Source organism: Dipodomys merriami, unplaced genomic scaffold, assembly GCF_024711535.1.
Source record: "Dipodomys merriami isolate MVZ:Mamm:240054 unplaced genomic scaffold, mDipMer1.0.p SCAF_30, whole genome shotgun sequence".
NCBI lineage: Eukaryota > Metazoa > Chordata > Mammalia > Rodentia > Heteromyidae > Dipodomys > Dipodomys merriami.
Window position 1 is genome coordinate 8,019,641 of NW_027204493.1, and position 18,889 is coordinate 8,038,529.

At 41.6% G+C, this 18,889-nt stretch overlaps 1 protein-coding gene across 1 annotated transcript; it reads left to right on the forward strand.

Annotated features, from left to right (window-relative positions):
* Positions 1-4,943: 4,943 nt before the first annotated feature.
* Fbxo4 (F-box protein 4) lies at positions 4,944-18,441 on the forward strand. Its single transcript, XM_070041111.1, has 7 exons — positions 4,944-5,374; positions 6,757-6,992; positions 8,220-8,440; positions 14,039-14,114; positions 14,225-14,400; positions 16,735-16,910; positions 18,050-18,441. Exons 1-7 carry the CDS (start codon positions 5,186-5,188, stop codon positions 18,137-18,139), a joined length of 1,164 nt encoding a protein of 387 aa, XP_069897212.1. The 5' UTR covers positions 4,944-5,185; the 3' UTR covers positions 18,140-18,441.
* The last annotated feature ends 448 nt before the right edge of the window (positions 18,442-18,889 follow it).

Genomic DNA, 18,889 nt, shown 5'->3' on the forward strand with positions numbered 1-18,889 from the left:
CTTGTTTCTTGTTTTTTTTATCTTGTTCCCTTTTTCACTGGTACATGAGAATAAAATCTTTTATCAACTCAGTTTATAATGTTAACTTTAAGAATATTCTTTCTTGTGTTCCTAATAACTTTTTAGACAATGTAGCAAAAGCTCAAGGATTGTGGGTTCTGAAGCCCAAATACCCAAGTTCAAATCACAGACCTTATATTTTCTAACTGTATAAGTATGTAATCAGTTACTTTTTGTGTGCCTTAATCTAATTTTTAACACAGTAATATTAATAGTACCTAAGTATGAGTTCAGCGCCTAGCCATGGTAAGAGTACAAGAGTTAGCTATCATTTTCCTTAGTGTTTGAATAGTTCTATGAATAGGCATATGCCATTCAGCATGCAAATATTAGAAAGCTCATCAGTCTGAACAATTGAGTAACTAACTCTTGTGGTTTGAAAGAACTGCATTTTCCTAATTCAAGTCACCCTGGACATCTAGACATGAAGCAGGTATCAGAGAAGAAATTACCAGGTGAGTAGGAATCACAGGTGGGTTCTTTGTTGTTAGTGGTGGTGGTTTGTTCTGTGCAGATGCCCAGAAGAAACCCTACAATTAATTGTTGAAATATTTTCCACTCCACTCTCAAAATATATATAGACCTGCTATATTTAGATGTGTTTTTCATGTTGACACTGTCCTCTGAGCTTTTTTACTCAAGGCTAGTGCCACTTTAGCCACAGCTCTACTTCTAGTTTTTTTGGTGCTTAATTGTAGATATAGAGTCTCATGGACTTTCCTGCCTTGGCTGACTTCAAACCATAATCCTCAGATCTCAGCCTCTTGAGAAGCTAGAATTATTGGCATGAGCCACCAGTGCCTAGCAGTATTTGCTTTTTTGCTTTTTTTTTTTTTAAATGACAGTATTACCAATTCCGTTTTTTGTTTTTTTTAAATGGGGTGGAGAAGAGGAACCAGGTGGACAAAAACCAGATGGAAGCTACACTTTACATTTATTTTACCACACAAAAGAAAAGCCAAAAAAAATCCAAAATAAGATGGAACACATATACTATACTGTATTTTATATAGAATTGAGGGCTTAATTTTCTTTCAAGTATAGTAATTTGCACATCTCCATTGGATGGGGTAGACCCAAGGATAAAAAGGACTACAAAGAAATGTAAACTTCTGGGGCGGGGAAGGTGGCTCAGTGGTAGAGTGTTTGCCTTGCATGCCTGAGGCCCTGGGTTCGATTCCTCAGCACCACATAAGCAAAAAGAAAAAAGCCGGAAGTGGCACTGTGGCTCAAGTGGTAGAGCACTAGCCTTGAGCTGAAGAGCTGAGGGACAGCACCCAGGCCCAGAGTTCAGACCCCACGACCGGACCCCCACCCCCAAAAAAAAAAAAAAAGAAATGTAAACTTCTTAGAAATTAACAACTATGCTAATGTAATTAGAAATAAGAATTTTCAATGTAAGAAAAATAAATGTGAAATCAAGTAAAAATTCTGTCATCTTGATTTGGAGTGGGAATAACAATATAGAAGAGCCTTTGGGTATGAAGGGTAATGGAGTGTTCTCAGAACTATGTCAAAATACCATGTCCAGCTAAATGAACCAGGGATACTTGAAGATAACTGATTCACAGTCATAGATAGGACAATCAAATTGTTAAGAACAAAATTAATAAATGGACTTACAGAATTAGGGCACTCACATTTCACATTTAAATAAGTATCCACTGATAAGAGCTAAGTATTTGAAGTGAATTGCCTATGGTAAATTTGAGTGCATTCAGATTCTGAAACCATTAATCACTCTGAACATTAGATAATAACTTGTAACTCTTGTTCTCAGTATATAATCTCATTTATTAATGTAAAGTAAACCTCAATTTGACCAAGTCTGGGACAAAGAAATGAATTCAAAGACTTAGGATGCTATCCAGCGAGTCTAGAAGTGATCCACAAAGATCACACTGATTTCTTGAACATAATTAAAGGTAGAGAAACCTAGAGAATAAACAGTTGAAGGAATATATATGGTATATAGCCCTAATTGAGAAATGATCAAACCAAATAGGAAAAGGTATTTCTAAAAGCAGATGAGGATGTTAAACACTGCATGTTGGATGATTATAAGAGAGTGGTTTAGGTATAATAGTGGATCATGCTATAGTGGTTGTATTTCTTAAGCGTTGCCCTATTATTTACTCATTTATTTACCAATCCTGGGGCTTGAACACAGGTCCTGGGCACTGTCCCTGAGCTTTTGCTCAAGACTAGCACTCACTACTTAAGTCACAGCACCACTTCTGGCTTTTTCTGTATATGTGGTAGTGAGGTATCAAACCCAGGGCTTCATGCATTCTAGGCAGGCACTCTACCACTAAGCCACATTCCTAGCCCCCTTGCCTTATTATTATTTATTATTTTTTTAGGGACAGATAATGACATTTTTAGGGATGAAATGACAAAATGCCTAAGATTTGATTCAAAAGAATTCCCAATCAAAGTGTGTCAGGTGGAGGCAGTGACACCAAGACTAATCCTATTGAATCTTCAATATTGGATACATAGTTCATTATTTTATTGCCCTTCTATATATGTTCAAATTTTTCCACAATGAGAATAAACTTGTTCATTTACTCGATTTTCACATTTCTTTGTAATAAGAGGTGAAAGCCATTTTAGTGCTTCATATGTGGTTTTTTCCTTGTGCTGTTTCTGCGGGCTCTAAAAACCACAACTTGGGGAGGAAATATGCCATATGGTTAATTGACTCATAGTTCTTTTTCATGTCCTTATGGCTTCCTAAATAAAACTGACTTTGTAGTTGGTTTGGTTCTTGACCCCTAGGGATTATGTAAGATAAAAGAAAGTCTGAAACTAGATTTGGACTTCAGAGCCTAGGCTGTCAAGCTTTATTTGTGTGTGTGTGTATGTGTGTGTGTGTGTGTGTGTGTGTGTGTGATTTGTCATTTGTGTGTGTGTGTGTGTGTGCGCGTGTGTGTGATTTGTCATTTGTGTGTGTGTGTGTGTGATTTGTCATTTCAGTCCTCAATATTTTTTAAGTGGAAATGTTGTGTCTCTTAGTGAGCCTTGCACTACTTTCTGCTGGTACATACAATGTTCAGCCATTGTCCTCTGAATCTCAGCCTCTAGAATAGCTTAAAAGATAGCAAATATAAGTCACTTACTTTTTTTCTTTTAGCCTTCATGACCCTTAAACATATTAACAGTTTTATGAGGATGTTGACCTGGTTTTCTGTTTTGAAGGTAAAATGGATTTTTTTGTATCTGTTTTTCAATAGGATTTCATGTTTTTTGTGTCAATATGCCTGGATCAAGATCCTATTTTTATTCCTCCCAGGTAGCTGGGAAAACCCAGTACACACTACCACTCCTAATGTATTTGTTGTAATGAGGGTCTCACTAAGCTTTTTGCCTAGGATTCCCTCAAACTTAATCCTCCAGATCTTTTCATTCCAAGTAGCTGGGTTGTGGTCATGAGCCAACATACCTGGTGGAATTATATTTTTTAACAGATTGAGTAATATTTGGGAGAATGATTTGATAATTGAGATAACAATTGTCCCTGGTATTCTGAACATCTTGACAAAAATAATAGATGGTTGTTTGGAAATGAGTTTCAAGTATATTGTAAAATATCCATTCTCAAAACAAATTATGGACCCACTGGATTATTTTGATTGGGTATATTTTTCTTATGCATAAATGCTCTCTTGCTGTTTATTATATAATTTAACATAATTAATATTAGATTGTATATTGAATCAAAATATTGTCAGCAACAGAGGTCTAGTTTTGAAGCAGAATGTTCTTTGGATTAGGTTCAGTGAAGCAACTTGAAGATGACTGACAAATAGGGCCAAATAGGTATTTGTATCTTCTTTTCTTTCTATTGAAATCATTCAGTTCTACATAAAAAAATTACTTTGTCATGTGGGGCATGGTACGTTTTCATACAGCCCTTTTAAAGCAAAAGCAATAGCAGGGCATCAGATTTGAGAGGTAGGAAATTTAGTGGTAGGATTTCAGCAATCTGGCTCTGGGTTCTCTTCCTATCCTTTTGTATTGTACCATTCAGCTATTGTTTTCAGTGCATTTGTGTTTTTATATAGTGCCTACCTTCCACATTTTGTCCATAAGGTCCCTAAGATTGGACTTTTGCACGTAAAAGAACTACTTTAAAGGAAATAATAGTTTATTTTAAGCAAGTTTATTCTGGGAATATGGATGCAAGCTCTGCAGAGTGACATTTCTTCTTTTTTCTTTTTTTTTTGGGGGGGGGGTCCGGTCGTGGGGCCTGAACTCTGGGCCTGGGCGCTGTCCCTCAGCTCTTCAGCTCAAGGCTAGCACTCTACCACTTGAGCCACAGCGCCACTTCCGGCTTTTTTCTTATGTGGTGCTGAGGAATCGAACCCAGGGCCTCATGCATGCAAGGCAAGCACTCTACCACTGAGCCACCTTCCCAGCCCCAGAGTGGCATTTCTATTGTGAAAGAGGTTACACGAACATTTACAGCTAGAGAAAAGGAAAACGTACCTGGCTGGGATACATGTACACTGGTGGGGACTTGGCTTCATATGGCACAGCACTTGTTTTAGATTTAGGGCGGGGTGCAACCGGAAGTCTGCTAAGGAAAATAGCTATCAAAGTGACTAAGATGGGCCAGTTGTTTGGTCGCCCCCACCATGCAGATGTTCTCTCGGCAAAGGCACGCAGGGTGGCGGCTTCCTGCACAGATACTGAGACGTGAAGCAGAGCTAAACAGCGGCCAACCACCCGCGCAGTGCCTAGGAAGAAGCGGCCCGGGCCTTCAACAGCCGGCTCGCCCTGCCGGCCACGCGGGGAGGGAAGGGCCGGGTGGGTCGCGGGCAGGTCTTAAAGCCGGGGGAAATCCCCCCCCCCCGCCCGCCCCACGGTTAAAGTCGTTCCAGCGGGCTCGGAGTCCACTGCGTCGCAGTCAGGGTCGCGCAGCGCGAGGCCGGCCGGCGACGCGATCGCGGCCGCCCCGGGAGCTGGGCGCGGGGAGCCGCCTCCGGCGTGGCGATCGTCGGGCTCCCTTCCCGGGCTCCCGGGGCGGCGGGGCCGGGAGAGGCGCAGGCGGCCCCCGGAAGCCGTCGCGGGGGCCGCGGGCCAGGGGCCGGGGCCACGCGTCACCACGGCGCCGGCGGCCATGGCGGGAAGCGAGCCGGGCCGCGGCGCCGGCCCCTCGCCCGGCCCCAGCGACTGGGGCCGCCTGGAGGCGGCGATCCTCAGCGGCTGGAGAACCTTCTGGCAGTCGGTGGGCAAGGAGCGGGCGGCGCGGGCGGCGACGCGGGAGGCGGTGGCGGGCGAGGAGACCAGTACCCTGGCGCGGCTGCCGGTGAGCTGGGGGGGGGTGGGGGAGGCGGAAGAGGGGGCGCGGGCTCGGGGAGCAGGGCAGGGCCGGGGGAGGGGGGCGCGGGCTCGGGGAGCGGGGCAGGGCCGGGGGAGGGGGGCGCGGGCTCGGGGAGCGGGGCAGGGCCGGCGGGAGGGGGGGCGCGGGCTCGGGGAGCGGGGCAGGGCCGGCGGGAGGGAGGGGCGCGGGCTCGGGGATCGGGGCAGGGCCGGGGGGCGCGGGCTCGGGGAGCGGGGCAGGGCCGGCGGGAGGGGGGAAGCGGGCTCGGAGAGCGGGGCAGGGCCGGGGGGCGCGGGCTCGGGGTGCGGGGCAGGGCCGGGGGAGGGGGCGCGCGGGCTCGGGGAGCGGGGCAGGGCGCGGGGGGGGGGGTGCGTGCCGCCCGGACTCGGGGCGGGGGGGGGGGCTGCAGGCTCGGAGCCCCGGCCCAGCTCCACCCGTCCCCACGGCGGTGCGGGGACGCGCGGTCACCTGCGCTGACAGTTGACCAGAGCCACCTGGGCTTTGACCCGGCCGGCGAAGGGCACCCCGAGATTCACCTTGAGCGGGTGTGGTCACCTGCGGCAGTTCCTTGCCCCAGCCCGGGGCGCGAGATCGGGGGCCCGGACTCACCGACCCCGGTCCGGGAAAGGAGGGTTAGCTTTGGAAAGCCTGTCCTCCAGCCCTGCCACCCAGGCTCCAGTCCTGGGGCTCAGCTGGGGTGGGGTGCAAGCTGCGGGGCTCCTATAGTCTAAGTAGCCAACAGACACGTCCACTCGGTTGAACCGCAGGTCACAGAGGTTACACAGGTTCCAGCCGGGTGCTCAGGGACACGGGAAGTGGGAGAGATTAGATATGCTTGGAAATGATTGCAGTTCGGAGTCTCCCTCGGATTATTACCACCTACCACCGAATGAAAAACTGGCAGATTTAGAATGCCCAGGGTTCTTCGCCTGGCAGTATTCTTTGAAACTATTTTATAGACTACCAGCTCAGATCAGAGGTCATACGTACTCTGATTGGATGGGTCTGATGATCAGATTCCCAACTTGGTTCACTAGATAACAGTTTTATTCGAAAATGTAAATTACTTCCTTAACCTGTTTATTTAAACAAATTGTGTATTCAGATGCCCGTGAGGGAAAAAAAAATGATAGGAACTTGCCCTCCCTCCCTTCCCAGTGCTTGGATTTTCAAGAAAGTTTTAGTGTGTCAGAAACTGAAGTGTTCAATTAGGGTTCTCTCTTGCAAACAACTACAGAATGATAGATTTAATCAGTAAAGATATGGACTATTTAACCTTGTTAGTTGTCTAATTTATCACCAATTTTCCAAAAGAATTTACTCTTTCTCCCCCCCCCCCCTTGTCTTCTGGTTCTTATCTGTTTCAGATTGATGTGCAGCTGTATATTTTGTCATTTCTTTCACCCCATGATCTATGTCAGTTGGGGAGTACAAGTCATTATTGGAATGAAATTGTACGAGATCCAATTCTGTGGAGATATTTTCTGTTGCGGGATCTTCCTTCTTGGTCCTCTGTGGACTGGAAGTCTCTTCCAGATCTAGAAATCTTAAAAAAGCCCATATCTGAGGTTGCTGATGGTACACTTTTTGATTACATGGCAGTGTAAGTATCTGGTTTTAGAAATTAAGAAAAGATACTAAATTGTATTTTATTTTTAGTTCAGATTAGTTTTAGCCCTGTTACTAATTTGTTTCATGGATGTTGAATCTAAGCATCCTCATGTTAAAATTGTAGGTGGAGTTAATTTCCTCCTAAGAACCTTTCATCTGAAACATGATGCCTAACTAATAATTGCATAATTGTATGTGATACATGGTAAGAAATAAAAAAAAAAAACCTTTTCAAGATTCTCACTTGTCATTTTTCAAAATAGTAGATATTTTCCCTGATCAGAAAAGGAATAACCAAAGATGAGAAAGCTGTTCTTTGGCAGGAAGAAATGCCTATGGAAAACAAGAATTTATTATCATTCAAAAGTATTGACATAATTTAGGACAAAATATCATATAGGATTCCCCACTCCCCAGGTTTTTAAGTTAGAGTCTTTTTTCTTCTTCCTCTTTTTTCTTTTTTTGGTTGGTTATGGGGCTTGAACTCTGGGCCTGGAAGCTATCCCTCAGCTCTTCAGCTCAAGGCCAGTGCTCTGCCACTTGAGCTACAGCACCATTTCCAGTTTTCTAGTGGTTAATTGGAGGTAAGAGTCTCAGGGCTGGCTTTGAACCAGGATCCTCAGATCTTATCTTAGCCTTTTGAGTAGCTAGGATTACAGGCGTGAGCCACCAGTGCCTAGCCTGTACTTTCTTTCATTGTAGAGATTTTCATCTTGAAACTGTTGAATTGTTTTGGACCAGTTGTTGTGGAAGGTTTCCCTTTGCTTTTTACAAAGGCTGTTCTTCGTAGAATGTTTAGCAGCATCTCCAACCTCTACTTGCCAGTTGTGTTTAGATATTGCCACATATTCTGGGAAGGGAGAACAATACTTTCTCAGGTTGAGAACACTTACCCTATATAGTGAGGTTTGACCATTAGACTGTATTACATGGAGTGTTTCATGAGAAAATTTACATGACGATCAGAAAGTCAGTAACCATTTCCTAGGGGCAACCTTCAGGTTCTGGGTCATTCCCATTTTGTAGTACCCTGTGGATTTCCTTGTTATTCTACTCCACATTTACTTTAGAATGGTGCTTCACTGTCATCCTTGAGGTTTGAGATGGTGTAATACTGACATTATAGTGTCTAGCAACTACTCTAAGTCATATACCCCCTGAATGAACAACTAGCTCACTGTTTCCTTTGTTGATTTCTAATTGTGACAATTTTATACAGTTATAAAATGTGCTGCCCATATACAAGAAGAGCCTCCAAATCCAGCCGTCCTATGTATGGAGCTGTCACCTCTTTTTTACACTCATTGATCATTCAGAATGAACCTCGATTTGCTATGTTTGGACCAGGTTTAGAAGAACTGAATACATCCTTGGTGTTGAGTTTAATGTCTTCAGAGGTACTCTCTCCAACTGTTGGCTCGCCTCAAAGGCAGATTGATGGTAATTTCCATGTTAATCTACTGTACATAGTAATCCAAACACTTTGAGTTAAACAACATTAGAGTCGAAGAAAAGAAACTTATTTTGGATTAATTACTTCTTGTAATGAAATGGAGTCATTTGATAGATGGTCCCTCCAGGTCCTACTGAACTGAAAGAACTTAGTTACTACAAAAATTTGGTTTTCTCTTAGTTCTTCAAATGTATCCAGAATTTAATATTTGAAAGTAAATTTGGTACAATCATCAGGAGGTTGTATTGGACAGTCCATATCATGTTTATCATGTTTCAAGACAAATTTGTTAGCACAAACCATTTAGGATCTATTTATAAAGTCTTTTTGATGCATGTTGGGACTTTTTTTTCAAGCAGCTATTGTGCCCTGTGCTCAGCCTCCTCCCGCAGCTGCCAGTCATGGGGCTAAACTCTGGGCTTGGGCGCTGACCCTCAGCTCTTCAGCTCAAGGCTAGCACTCTACCACTTGAGCCACAGTGCCACATCTGGGTTTTCTGCTTATGTGGTGCTGAGGAATTGAACCCAGGGCCTCATGCATGCAAGGCAAGTACTCTACTACTGAACCATCTTCCCAGCCCCAGGGATTTTTTTTGCGGGGGCGGGGGGTCTGGTTGTGGGGCCTGAACTCTGGGCCTGGGCGCTGTCCCTCAGCTCTTTAGCTCAAGGCTAGCACTCTATAACTTGAGCCACAGCTCCACTTCTGGCTTTTTTTTTTTCTGCTTATGTGGTGATGAATCGAACCCAGGGCCTCATGCATGCAAGGCAAGCGCTCTACCACTGAGCCACCTTCCCAGCCCAGTATTTTTTTTTAAGGCACCCTATCACCATAAACCAAAGGAACTAAATTATCACTTTGATTCCCAACAACATTGGCTACCACCAAAAGTAGCATGTAATTATTTAGGAAGGCAGATAAGTAATAATATAGTTTAGCTTATGCTTTACTTATTTATTTATTTAGAACACTTGGTCAATGCTAAATTTCAATCTCTTTGGATATGGAAATAAGGACACAATCAAGTATACAGATAATTAGAATATGATGTTATTGTACTGGGAGAAAGGTAAGGGTCACAGAAAGCTGTACTTTGAATGTGATGTTTCTATGAGTTTTTAGGATTAATTAATTGTAGACATTAAACAAAGACTGTAATCCTAGTTTTTCAAAAGGCTGAGACTGGTAACATTACAGGCAAGCCCGAGCAAAAGTTCACAACAACCCATCTCAATAAAACATTGGCATAGTGGTATATATCTGTCATTTTAGTTATATAGAATTATTAGATAGGAGGCTCAAAGTCCAGGAACCTCTGGTTTAAGGAAGACCCTATTAAAAATAATCATGCAAAAAGGGCTGTAATAAGGCTTCAATAGTAGGGTGCCTATCTGGCAAGTGAAAGCCCTGAGTTCAACCATTAGTACTGCCAAAAATATATTTTTTATAAAGTACTGTAGACCAGGAAGATCAATTTCTAAAAGTCCTAAGCTCTAGATGCAAGGACACATTAGTAGCTTCTCTGTGTCTACAAAGCATGAAGCTAAGCACATGAGTACTGAAGTATTTAGGCACTGTCAAAGTAGTTTAAGTAGAGGATTCAGACGACCAGAGTTTCGTTTTAGAAACAGCCCTGGTTCTGGAGTGAAGAATTGAGTGGAAAGGGCTAAAGATATAGAGAACACAGTAAAGATCCACTGTAATACTGGGACAGAAATAGGAAAAGAATTGGTACTAGGTCATTGTTAGTGATGATGGGGAGAAGAGAATTAATGCTAAGGAAATAACATTGAAAGAATGAATGAATATTAACAGTAAGAGTGGTACCACACTTGTGACTTGGGGTTCATGATTAGTGATAGGATAAGAATTCTTTTGGTGATGGGGAACCAGGGATGGGCATTCATTCTCTGGAATGTGTTGACTTTGGTAATTCTGTGGGACTTTCAGGTGAGGATGTGTACTGTAATCAGTCCACTTGGGTAAGAAGTGCTGTGAAGGCAGGAATCTTACCAGCGTGTGTGTGTGTGTGTGTGTGTGTGTGTGTGTGTGTGTGTGTGTGTGTGTGTGTGTGTGTGTGTGTGTGTGTGTGTGTGTAAGAAGTGCTGTGAAGGCAGGAATCTTACCAGCGTGTGTGTGTGTGTGTGTGTGTGTGTGTGTGTGTGTGTGTGTGTGTGTACCGCCCCCATGCCAGTCTTGGGCCTTGAACTCAGGGTCACTGTCCCTGAGCTTTTTTGCTCAATGTTAGTGCTCTACAGTGTCACTTCCAATCTTCTGATGGTTAATGGGAGATTGATTTGGTACCCTGTGTTTTGTATATACATTTATCTGATTTGGGGAAGAGAAGGGAAATCACAAAATGGTAAGACAAAGAACAAAGGGTGAACCAATGCATCAACAATACTCACAAGGCACTGTTACTTATGTTACTGTAACTAACCCTTACAATAAAGTAAAATAAAATAAAATATTTTACAGACTTTCCTGCCCAGGCTGGCTTTGAACTGCAATTCTCAGATCTCAGCCTCCTGAGCCACTAGCATCCAGCCAGCTTACCTTTTAATTGTGTCTGTTGTGCCAGACACATAGTGGCTATCCAATATGTTTTGGTAAATGGATTATTTTATGAATCTGGGGAGAAAATCAAGCATTGGACCAGAAACCCATGGTTCCTACTTGTAATCCTAGCTGCTCAGGGGGCTGAGATCTTAAAATCAGTTCAAACCAGTTTAGGCAGAAATGTCTGTGAGACTGTATCTCTAACCAGCAAAAGCCTGGACTGGTATGGCACAAGGGCTAAAGTACCAGTGATAAGCAAAAAAGTCGCTTTGTCCTCAGTTGTATACAGAGAGAGAGAGAGAGGAGAGAGACATGCACACACACGTGGGAGCTGTTAGGAGTCCATATAGACTTGGAAATTTGGGGAGAGAGGGAAAAATTGTTAGCCAGGTGCTGAAATCTTCAGTGAATGTTTGAGATCTTATTCATATTCAGAGATTATTAAAAGGAGATTATTAACTAATGAGGAAGGAGAGTCAGTATATTGGTCAAATGATATGTCTCTCAAATAGGTGGAGTTTTTCAAGGGCTTAGACATGGCATTGGGAGCAGAGAGCATCTTCACTCTGCCATGTGAGGACATAAGCTATTTGGTACTTAGGTGTCCATGGAGGAGAAGTATTACTCAGGGGCAAAGAGTTTCAGGCAAGGCTGTTAGGTGGAGGCAATACTTCAAGCAGAGGTTGAAGATGAGGAGCCGTCTGCTAATTATGACAATCCCAGTTTTCAGAGAGAGGCTGAAGTGGTTCTTTCTAAAAGACTGATATAATATTTATGTGTTGGTATAATATTTATGTGTTGGGTCTTTGTCCGTCTTTGGACGGACGGGGTCCGAGGAGAGGTAAGTGCTAAGTGCGGCCGCTTGCCTGTTCCCCAGCCTCCCTTAGCCCAGGAGACAATCAGAGGCAGGGAGGAGTCAAGTCAAGCAGGAACTCGTTTATTAACAGGGAGCATCCCCTTTTTAAAGCAAAAGACTGCGTGGGAGGAGAGGAAATGGAACCAACCAATCACTGAAAGGCCATACCTTATCATGCACCTAAGCTTCCATCAGTTGTTTACACACTGAACCTAAACAAATCCGGCTCTGCCCACTCAGCTTCCTCTCAGGGCCATCTTTGCTACCTGTGTTCCCCACAGATTTCCCCACATTTATGCCTTGATTTGTACAAGGGATTAAGAAGAATATGGATCACATCAATGGCAAAGAAGGACAGGAAGTGTATGGCAGAGGTTGGGCTGAGGATAGGTATGTTGGGAGGATAAGTTCTAAGAGTTAAATAGATGAAAACAAAGATTAAAAAAAAAGGTAGATCTTTTTGTTTCCACGAACACTGGGAGCATGGACCAGAATGGTGGCTAGAAGGCTAGGCCCAGGGTGATCTGGGCGAGTTGTACTGCTAGCACCCAAGAGTCAGCACCGTGCATGTGTTGCCTAGAAATGTGACATGAGATGGCGTGGTATGGATTATTTTATAAAAGTAGAGTATGCAGATATTAAAAGTATGAAATGTTGGCGTTATCTCTAGTGAGATGGATATAGGCCAGATTATATTGAATTTGTTTCTCTGTCTGAGGGTTACTAGCTTTGTAGAGAAGAGATATGATTAGACTTACATTACTAAGCAATTTCTCCAGCTGCTGTCAGTAGAAAGGATAGTTAGAGGCAAGAGGCTATAGGAGACTGATTAGAAGTGATTGTGGAAGTCCAGATGAGCGACGACAACAACTTGGATTAAAGAGTGGTAAGGGAAGTAGAGAGAAGTGGACAGATGGAAGGAGACATGTATATGGCATGAAGAAGTAGAGACGTATAATCCAAGGAACATCTAACCAGGAGGCAAGAGGAGAGCCAGCCAGTGAGCATTGCCAACAAGTCAATGTGGGGAAGCAGTTTAGAAAGTATTTCCAATACTGCTGAATGATTCAGACATGAAGGACTAAGAAGCCAATGTTTATCACCTGAATTTACCAATTATTCTACTAGGAATTTTGCACATGGATCTTATGGGGGGGTCACCCTATGAAGCATATATTATTTCTATGCTTTTGTGTCAAAACAGAGGCTCAGAATGGATGCTGGTGGCTCATGCATGTAATCCTAGCTATTTAAGAGGCCGAGGTAAGAGTATTGTAGTTTGAAGCCATCCTAGGCAAAAATAGTCGAGACTTTGACTCCAATTAAGCACTAAAATGCTGGGCTGGAGGCTTTGCTCAATTGGTAGAGTACCAGTCATGAAAAAGCAAGCTGAGCAAGAGTGTACAGTTCTGAGTTCAAGCCTCAGTACCAACACATACACACACACACACACACACACACACACACACACACACAAAGAGACACACATACACACACATACACACACACCCCTGAGGCTTACAAAGATATGCTGTGTGAGAATTTCACTCCGGATTTGAATCTGAGTCTATTTAAGTCCAAATTTCAGTACATGTAGTGTTAGCTCAATTTTATAAGGTACTACCTTAAGTCCAAATTTCAGTACATGTAGTGTTAGCTCAATTTTATAAGGTACTACCTGTGGCTCCCCATAAGTTTAATCACAGCTTTTCACAGAGCATTTCACAGACTTTCCTGGGAATATACAAGGATTATATGATTAATAGGGAACATAAAAATATGCACACTGTCTTAGTGTTGAGGATCAACAGTAGTAGTTGCTATTATGTTGCTACTCTGATGAGATGATAAAGTGGTTGTTGTTCATGATGATATAAAAATGGTAAAGAGGTGACATTGATCAAGATGTGTTGTAGTTCTGTATTGACTTGTTGAAGGGTCACTCCTTTGTACAATTAAATATCTTTTTAGCAGTTTCTGGTTCTCTGTCCCTATTGCCATGTGAGTGGAAGTTTTATGCAGCATTGTTTCTTTAATGTCAATTGCATTTTGCCCTAGAGTTATTACATAGCTTACTTAATTCTTTTTGCCTTCACTGGGTAATTTGTTTCAGCCTGAACTTGTGCTGTCTTTACTAATGACCTGTCTTGATTGATGTAATTTTGTCCCCTAGGTATTGGATCAGGAGTCAGTTTTCAGCCAAGTAACCAACATAAATTCAACATCCTGATACTATATTCCACCACAAGGTAAGGCTACATTCTTAGCCTGGCTGAAACATTAAGACTGCAACACACTAGTGGGAGGGAATCTGTTTAAGGTCTTTTAAAAATGATCTATATTTCCATTTTTCATATAGAAAGGAAAGAGACAGAGCAAGGGAAGAACATACAAGTGCAGTGAACAAGATGTTCAGCCTACAGAGGGAAGGGAATGACCAACAAGGAAGCCGGTACAGTGTAATCCCACAAATTCAGAAGGTGTGTGAAGTTGTCGATGGATTCATTTATGTTGCAAATGCTGAAGCACAAACAAGTAAGCATCCTCTTACTTTTCTTTTAAAAAAGTGACATATCTCTTTGCAAAACAAACTTTGATTTTACTGTAGCATTTTAACAACTTGACAGTTAACTTTATCACTATAATTTTCTGCCTGTTATTGTAAACAGTGAATTCTCAAACCTTGATAATCATTGTGATCACATGAGAGCTTATTGAACACACAGCTGCTTGATTTTTTCTAGGTGGGTAGTTTTTGATGTGTAGATTTGGGCTGTATCCAAGAATCCGTTTTTTTTTTTTTTTCTTTTTTTGTAATAAATACCCAGGGAATCCTAACATATACTAAAATGTGGTTACAATAGCCATCTGCTGTTTTATGTTTTATGCTTTTGTATGTTTTCTGTGCTTCTGACTAGATTCAAATAATTCATATGAGAAGTGTGGGGATAATGTATAGACTGTAATTAATTCAGTAAGTTGGTAATATTTTTCCATGTGTTCTAAGTGGCTGCCATGGACAATGCTATTTGGTGTGAAGTCAAAATAAACATTGGACCATAAGCCAATACTACAAGTTTTTCCTCAAACTGTTATGCAGTATATTGGTTTGAATTTCCATTGAATTTATTTTTTCCTATAATCGGTTAGGCATGAAATGCAACTATACTTTGAAAACCTGGACGACTTAACTCATAAGAAAAATTCAAATTATTCTCACATATTACCGGCTATCTATAGAAGCAATAGTTAGAAGTGAAACAAAATATGAGTGTTAGAGTATATTAGACTTTGCCAGAAAACCATGCAGACATCCAGGTACAAAGAACAAAGAAAAGGTTTATTGCTAGTACAGAGACTGGCAAGCCCCCTTCCCACAAGAAAGGAGTGAGAAGAAGCGCCAGCTATTATCTGAGGTGACCCATATAACCTACAGAGGCTAGGAGGGGCTAGAAGGGGCTAGGAGGTGGAGACCCTGGTGTGGATATGAGGACCAGGGGCTTCATCATGGCAGACTGGGATTTATGGCTGCTGCCCCAGTGGTAGATAAGGGGCTCTGCAGCTGCCCAGACCTGAAGGTCACTCTAAGGAGGCTCTTGGTGCCCCTGAGGAGTGCCACCTCAAGGCAAAGGTGGGGAGGGGGGCGTTGGAGGCTGATTATATACTGCCTTTATTAAATGGGCCTGGAGTTGCCTAGGAAGGGAACATGCGAAGCTGTGGAGAGGGGAAGGAGTGTGCTAAGCTATGGGAAGGGAGCTCATTGGGCTAAATGAGTTTGTCAGCAAATCATTGTGGAGTTTCCAATGGTTTCTGAGGTTAGGCAGGGGTTGTGTTTGGCACTGGAGATATAATTGAGAGCTAAAGCAACTTACAACTTATATCTAGTCTTTTCCTGATAGGCTTCTATCAAATAAGTAGAAGTATAGAGATATAGAAAAATATAGAGAACTCTTGCATGAGAGCCTGTGTTCAATCCCCAGCACTGCAAAAAAATAGAGAAAGAAGAATAGAAAATAAATGTTAAAACATATAAGATATAGGGAGAATCTGCAACTACTCAGCAGATTTTTTTCCCCACTGATAGAAAATCAGATTGAGTGCCAGGCATGAGGCTCGTGCGCCTAAAACATTGACTAACTGGTCCCCTAAGAAAAAGTTTGCTAATAGTGAGTTCAATTACTTCTGTTTCCTGAGTTCTTAGATTATCTGTTCCTTACTTTACTTTCTCTCTACTTTAATTGGGTTCACAGATTTCCCCCACTTTCCTGATAGACTCATTGAAAGAGCTGTTTTTCCATTATAACATTTTTAATAACCAGGATTTTCAATTTGCTTTATAGGGTGGTACTGCAATTTTTAAACTCAAGACCTTGTGCTTGCTAGGCAACCCCCTGAACAAGGCCCTTAGCCCTTTTTGCTTCTTCAGGGAGGGTCTTGTGGTTTTTGCTTGTGTGTGTGACAGTCCTGGGGTTTGAACTTAGGTCCCAGGTACAGTGCTCAAGCTTTTTGCTCAAGACTTACACTCTACCATTTGAGCCACAGTGCCATTTCTGGTTTTTTGGTGGTTAATTGAGAAGAATCTCACAGACTTTCCTGCCACTTTGACCTATGATCCTCAAGTCTAAACCTAAGTCCTACATCTCAAACTGCTGAATAGCTGATTTCCAGGCATGAGCCTCATGCCAGGCATTCAATCTGATTTTATAGCGGAACAATAAATAAATGAATACTAGCAATAAACGCAGTTGGTTAAGTTTGTATCCTGGTAAATTGCTGTCTCTTGTTTTTGATTATTTAATTTTATTATTTTATTATTTTTAAAACCTTTACAAAGAATGCAAATTAAGTGTTTTGATGTACTTTCCTTAGGGCATGAATGGGAAGATGAATTTTCTCGTATCATGGCAATGACAGATCCAGCTTTCGGGTCTTCAGAGAGACCAATGCTAGTTTTATCTTGTATTTCACAATCAGATGTGAAAAGAGTGCCCTGTTTTTATTTGGCCCATGAGCTGCATCTTAATCTTCTGAACCACCCATGGATGGTAAGTCGAGTTGCTTTGGAAACAGCATTCTTTTACTGTGATTTTTATTTGATATTTACATTGATTGTCTTTCTGTTACTGTATAAACTCCTTAGGTAATAGGTTAAAAAGAAGGTTTATGTTTCTTTGTTTTTTGTTTTATATTGTCAAGGTGATGTACAGAGGGATTACAGTTATATAAATAAGGTAATAAGTATACTTCTTGTCAAACTTGTTACCCCTTCCCTCATTTAAAGAAGAAGAAGGTTTATGTTGGCTCATAATTTTGATTGGTTGGCCCTCTGGCTTTTTCTATCAGAGTACATGGCAGAGGAAGCTGCTTCATCTCACAGCCAAAAAACAGAAGAGGGGAGAAAGAAAGTGCCCTTCTAGAATTCCATTATCTCCTGTAAAGGCGCAATGACTTGAAACCTTCCCACTAGTTTCCACCTCTTAAAGGTTCTACCACTTTATAGGAGCATGATGGGCTGAGACAGGCTTTTCAATAACAGTAAAGCCATCTAGCATTACACTGCTTTTTATTGGGGGACTTTTTAACAGTGATTCAATTTCATTGTTCATTATTGTTCTGTTTGTTTTTTTTATGTCTTTGTAGTTCAGTTTTGATAGATTGTGTGTCCAGAAATTTATCCATTTCTTCAAGGGTTTTCAGTTTGTTAACATAAAGTTGCCTGTAGTAGCCTAATGATCCTTTATTCCTGTAATGTCTGTCATCATGTCTCTTTTCCTACTTCTTGTTCTTTTTATTTAGGTCTTTTCTCTTTCTTCTTAGCCTAGCTAAAGTTTGTAGATTTTGTTTATATCTCAGAAAATCAACTGATTATTTCTTTCCTTTTATTAATTTTTGGGTGTCTTTACTCTTCCTTTTCTTCCAGAGTCCTTGAAGCACATCAGGAGGATGATTATTTGAAATCAGTCAGTCTTCTCTCCCCCTTCCCTCCCTCCTTCTCTCCTTCCTCTCTCTTCCTGCTTTCTTTCCTCCCTCTTTCCCTGTCTCCCTGCCTTCATCTATCCATCCTTTCCTTTTTCCTTCCCTCCTTTCCTCTTTCCTTTTCTTGTATGTAGAAAAATGTCTCTCCAAATCATATGAGTTTGAACTTAGGGTTTTATGGACAATATTCATTCTTATTTGTTCATAGGTCCAGGATATAGAGGCCGAAACTCTTACTGGTTTTTTGACTGGCATTGAATGGATTCTTGAAGAAGTAGAATCTAAGCATCCAAGATGATCTTCATTTTGGACTGTGGGAAGTGAAACCATTTGAAATTTGTTACCAAAGTCATGATGTGTATGTTTTCTCAATCAGATTTTATCCTGCCTTTTTGTTGGTGGGCTTTTTATTGGACAGTTATAGCTGCTATGGTTTTGATATTATTTTTAATTTTTACCTTAAATCAATTACAGGAAAAAAGTTTTGAACCTCTCCCGCCCCTGCCCCTAGCTCCCAAATGAACCTTTAATTTTTTTTGATAATTTTATATTTTCTGTCTATCTAAAAATATTAAATCATAGAGAAAATTTTTGTGTTTCTTTTATTCCTCATCTTTCCATTATTATTATTATTATTTTTGCAGATTGGCCTAGTGGGAAATAAGTTCGATAAATTATCCTTGCTCTTTTCAAGGGTTCATCACTGGCTATCAGAAAAGAAATTTTCTGTCTGTTTTTAATAGAAACATTGTTTAAAGAACAAAGATTTTACTAGAATCGTATTTATGTTTATAGTCATATAACCTCTCTTCTGAAATAGTAGAAAGCAACATAATATTACATTTATGTCTAGCTTATTGAAAAATAGCTTTTCCTAGTTGATATTATTTCAAATTAGTTTGAACTCTTATAGAATACCAAAGCTAATTTTTCTTTCATACCCACAGAATAAATGTTCTAGAGATGAACATATGAAATATTACCATCCTTTAAAGATTGGTCGTATTTTTTTCCATTTTGGTCCTAGTGCCTTGCTGGAACTGGGGAA

What these genes read in the sequence shown, in the direction of transcription:
- Fbxo4 (XM_070041111.1), top strand. Translation starts at nt 5,186, where the DNA reads ATGGCGGGAAGCGAGCCGGGCCGCGGCGCCGGCCCCTCGCCCGGCCCC. An exon ending in ATACTATATTCCACCACAAG is followed by an intron (nt 14,115 to 14,224) that starts GTAAGGCTACAT and finishes TTTTTCATATAG; the next exon opens with AAAGGAAAGAGACAGAGCAA. An exon ending in AAATGCTGAAGCACAAACAA is followed by an intron (nt 14,401 to 16,734) that starts GTAAGCATCCTC and finishes TACTTTCCTTAG; the next exon opens with GGCATGAATGGGAAGATGAA.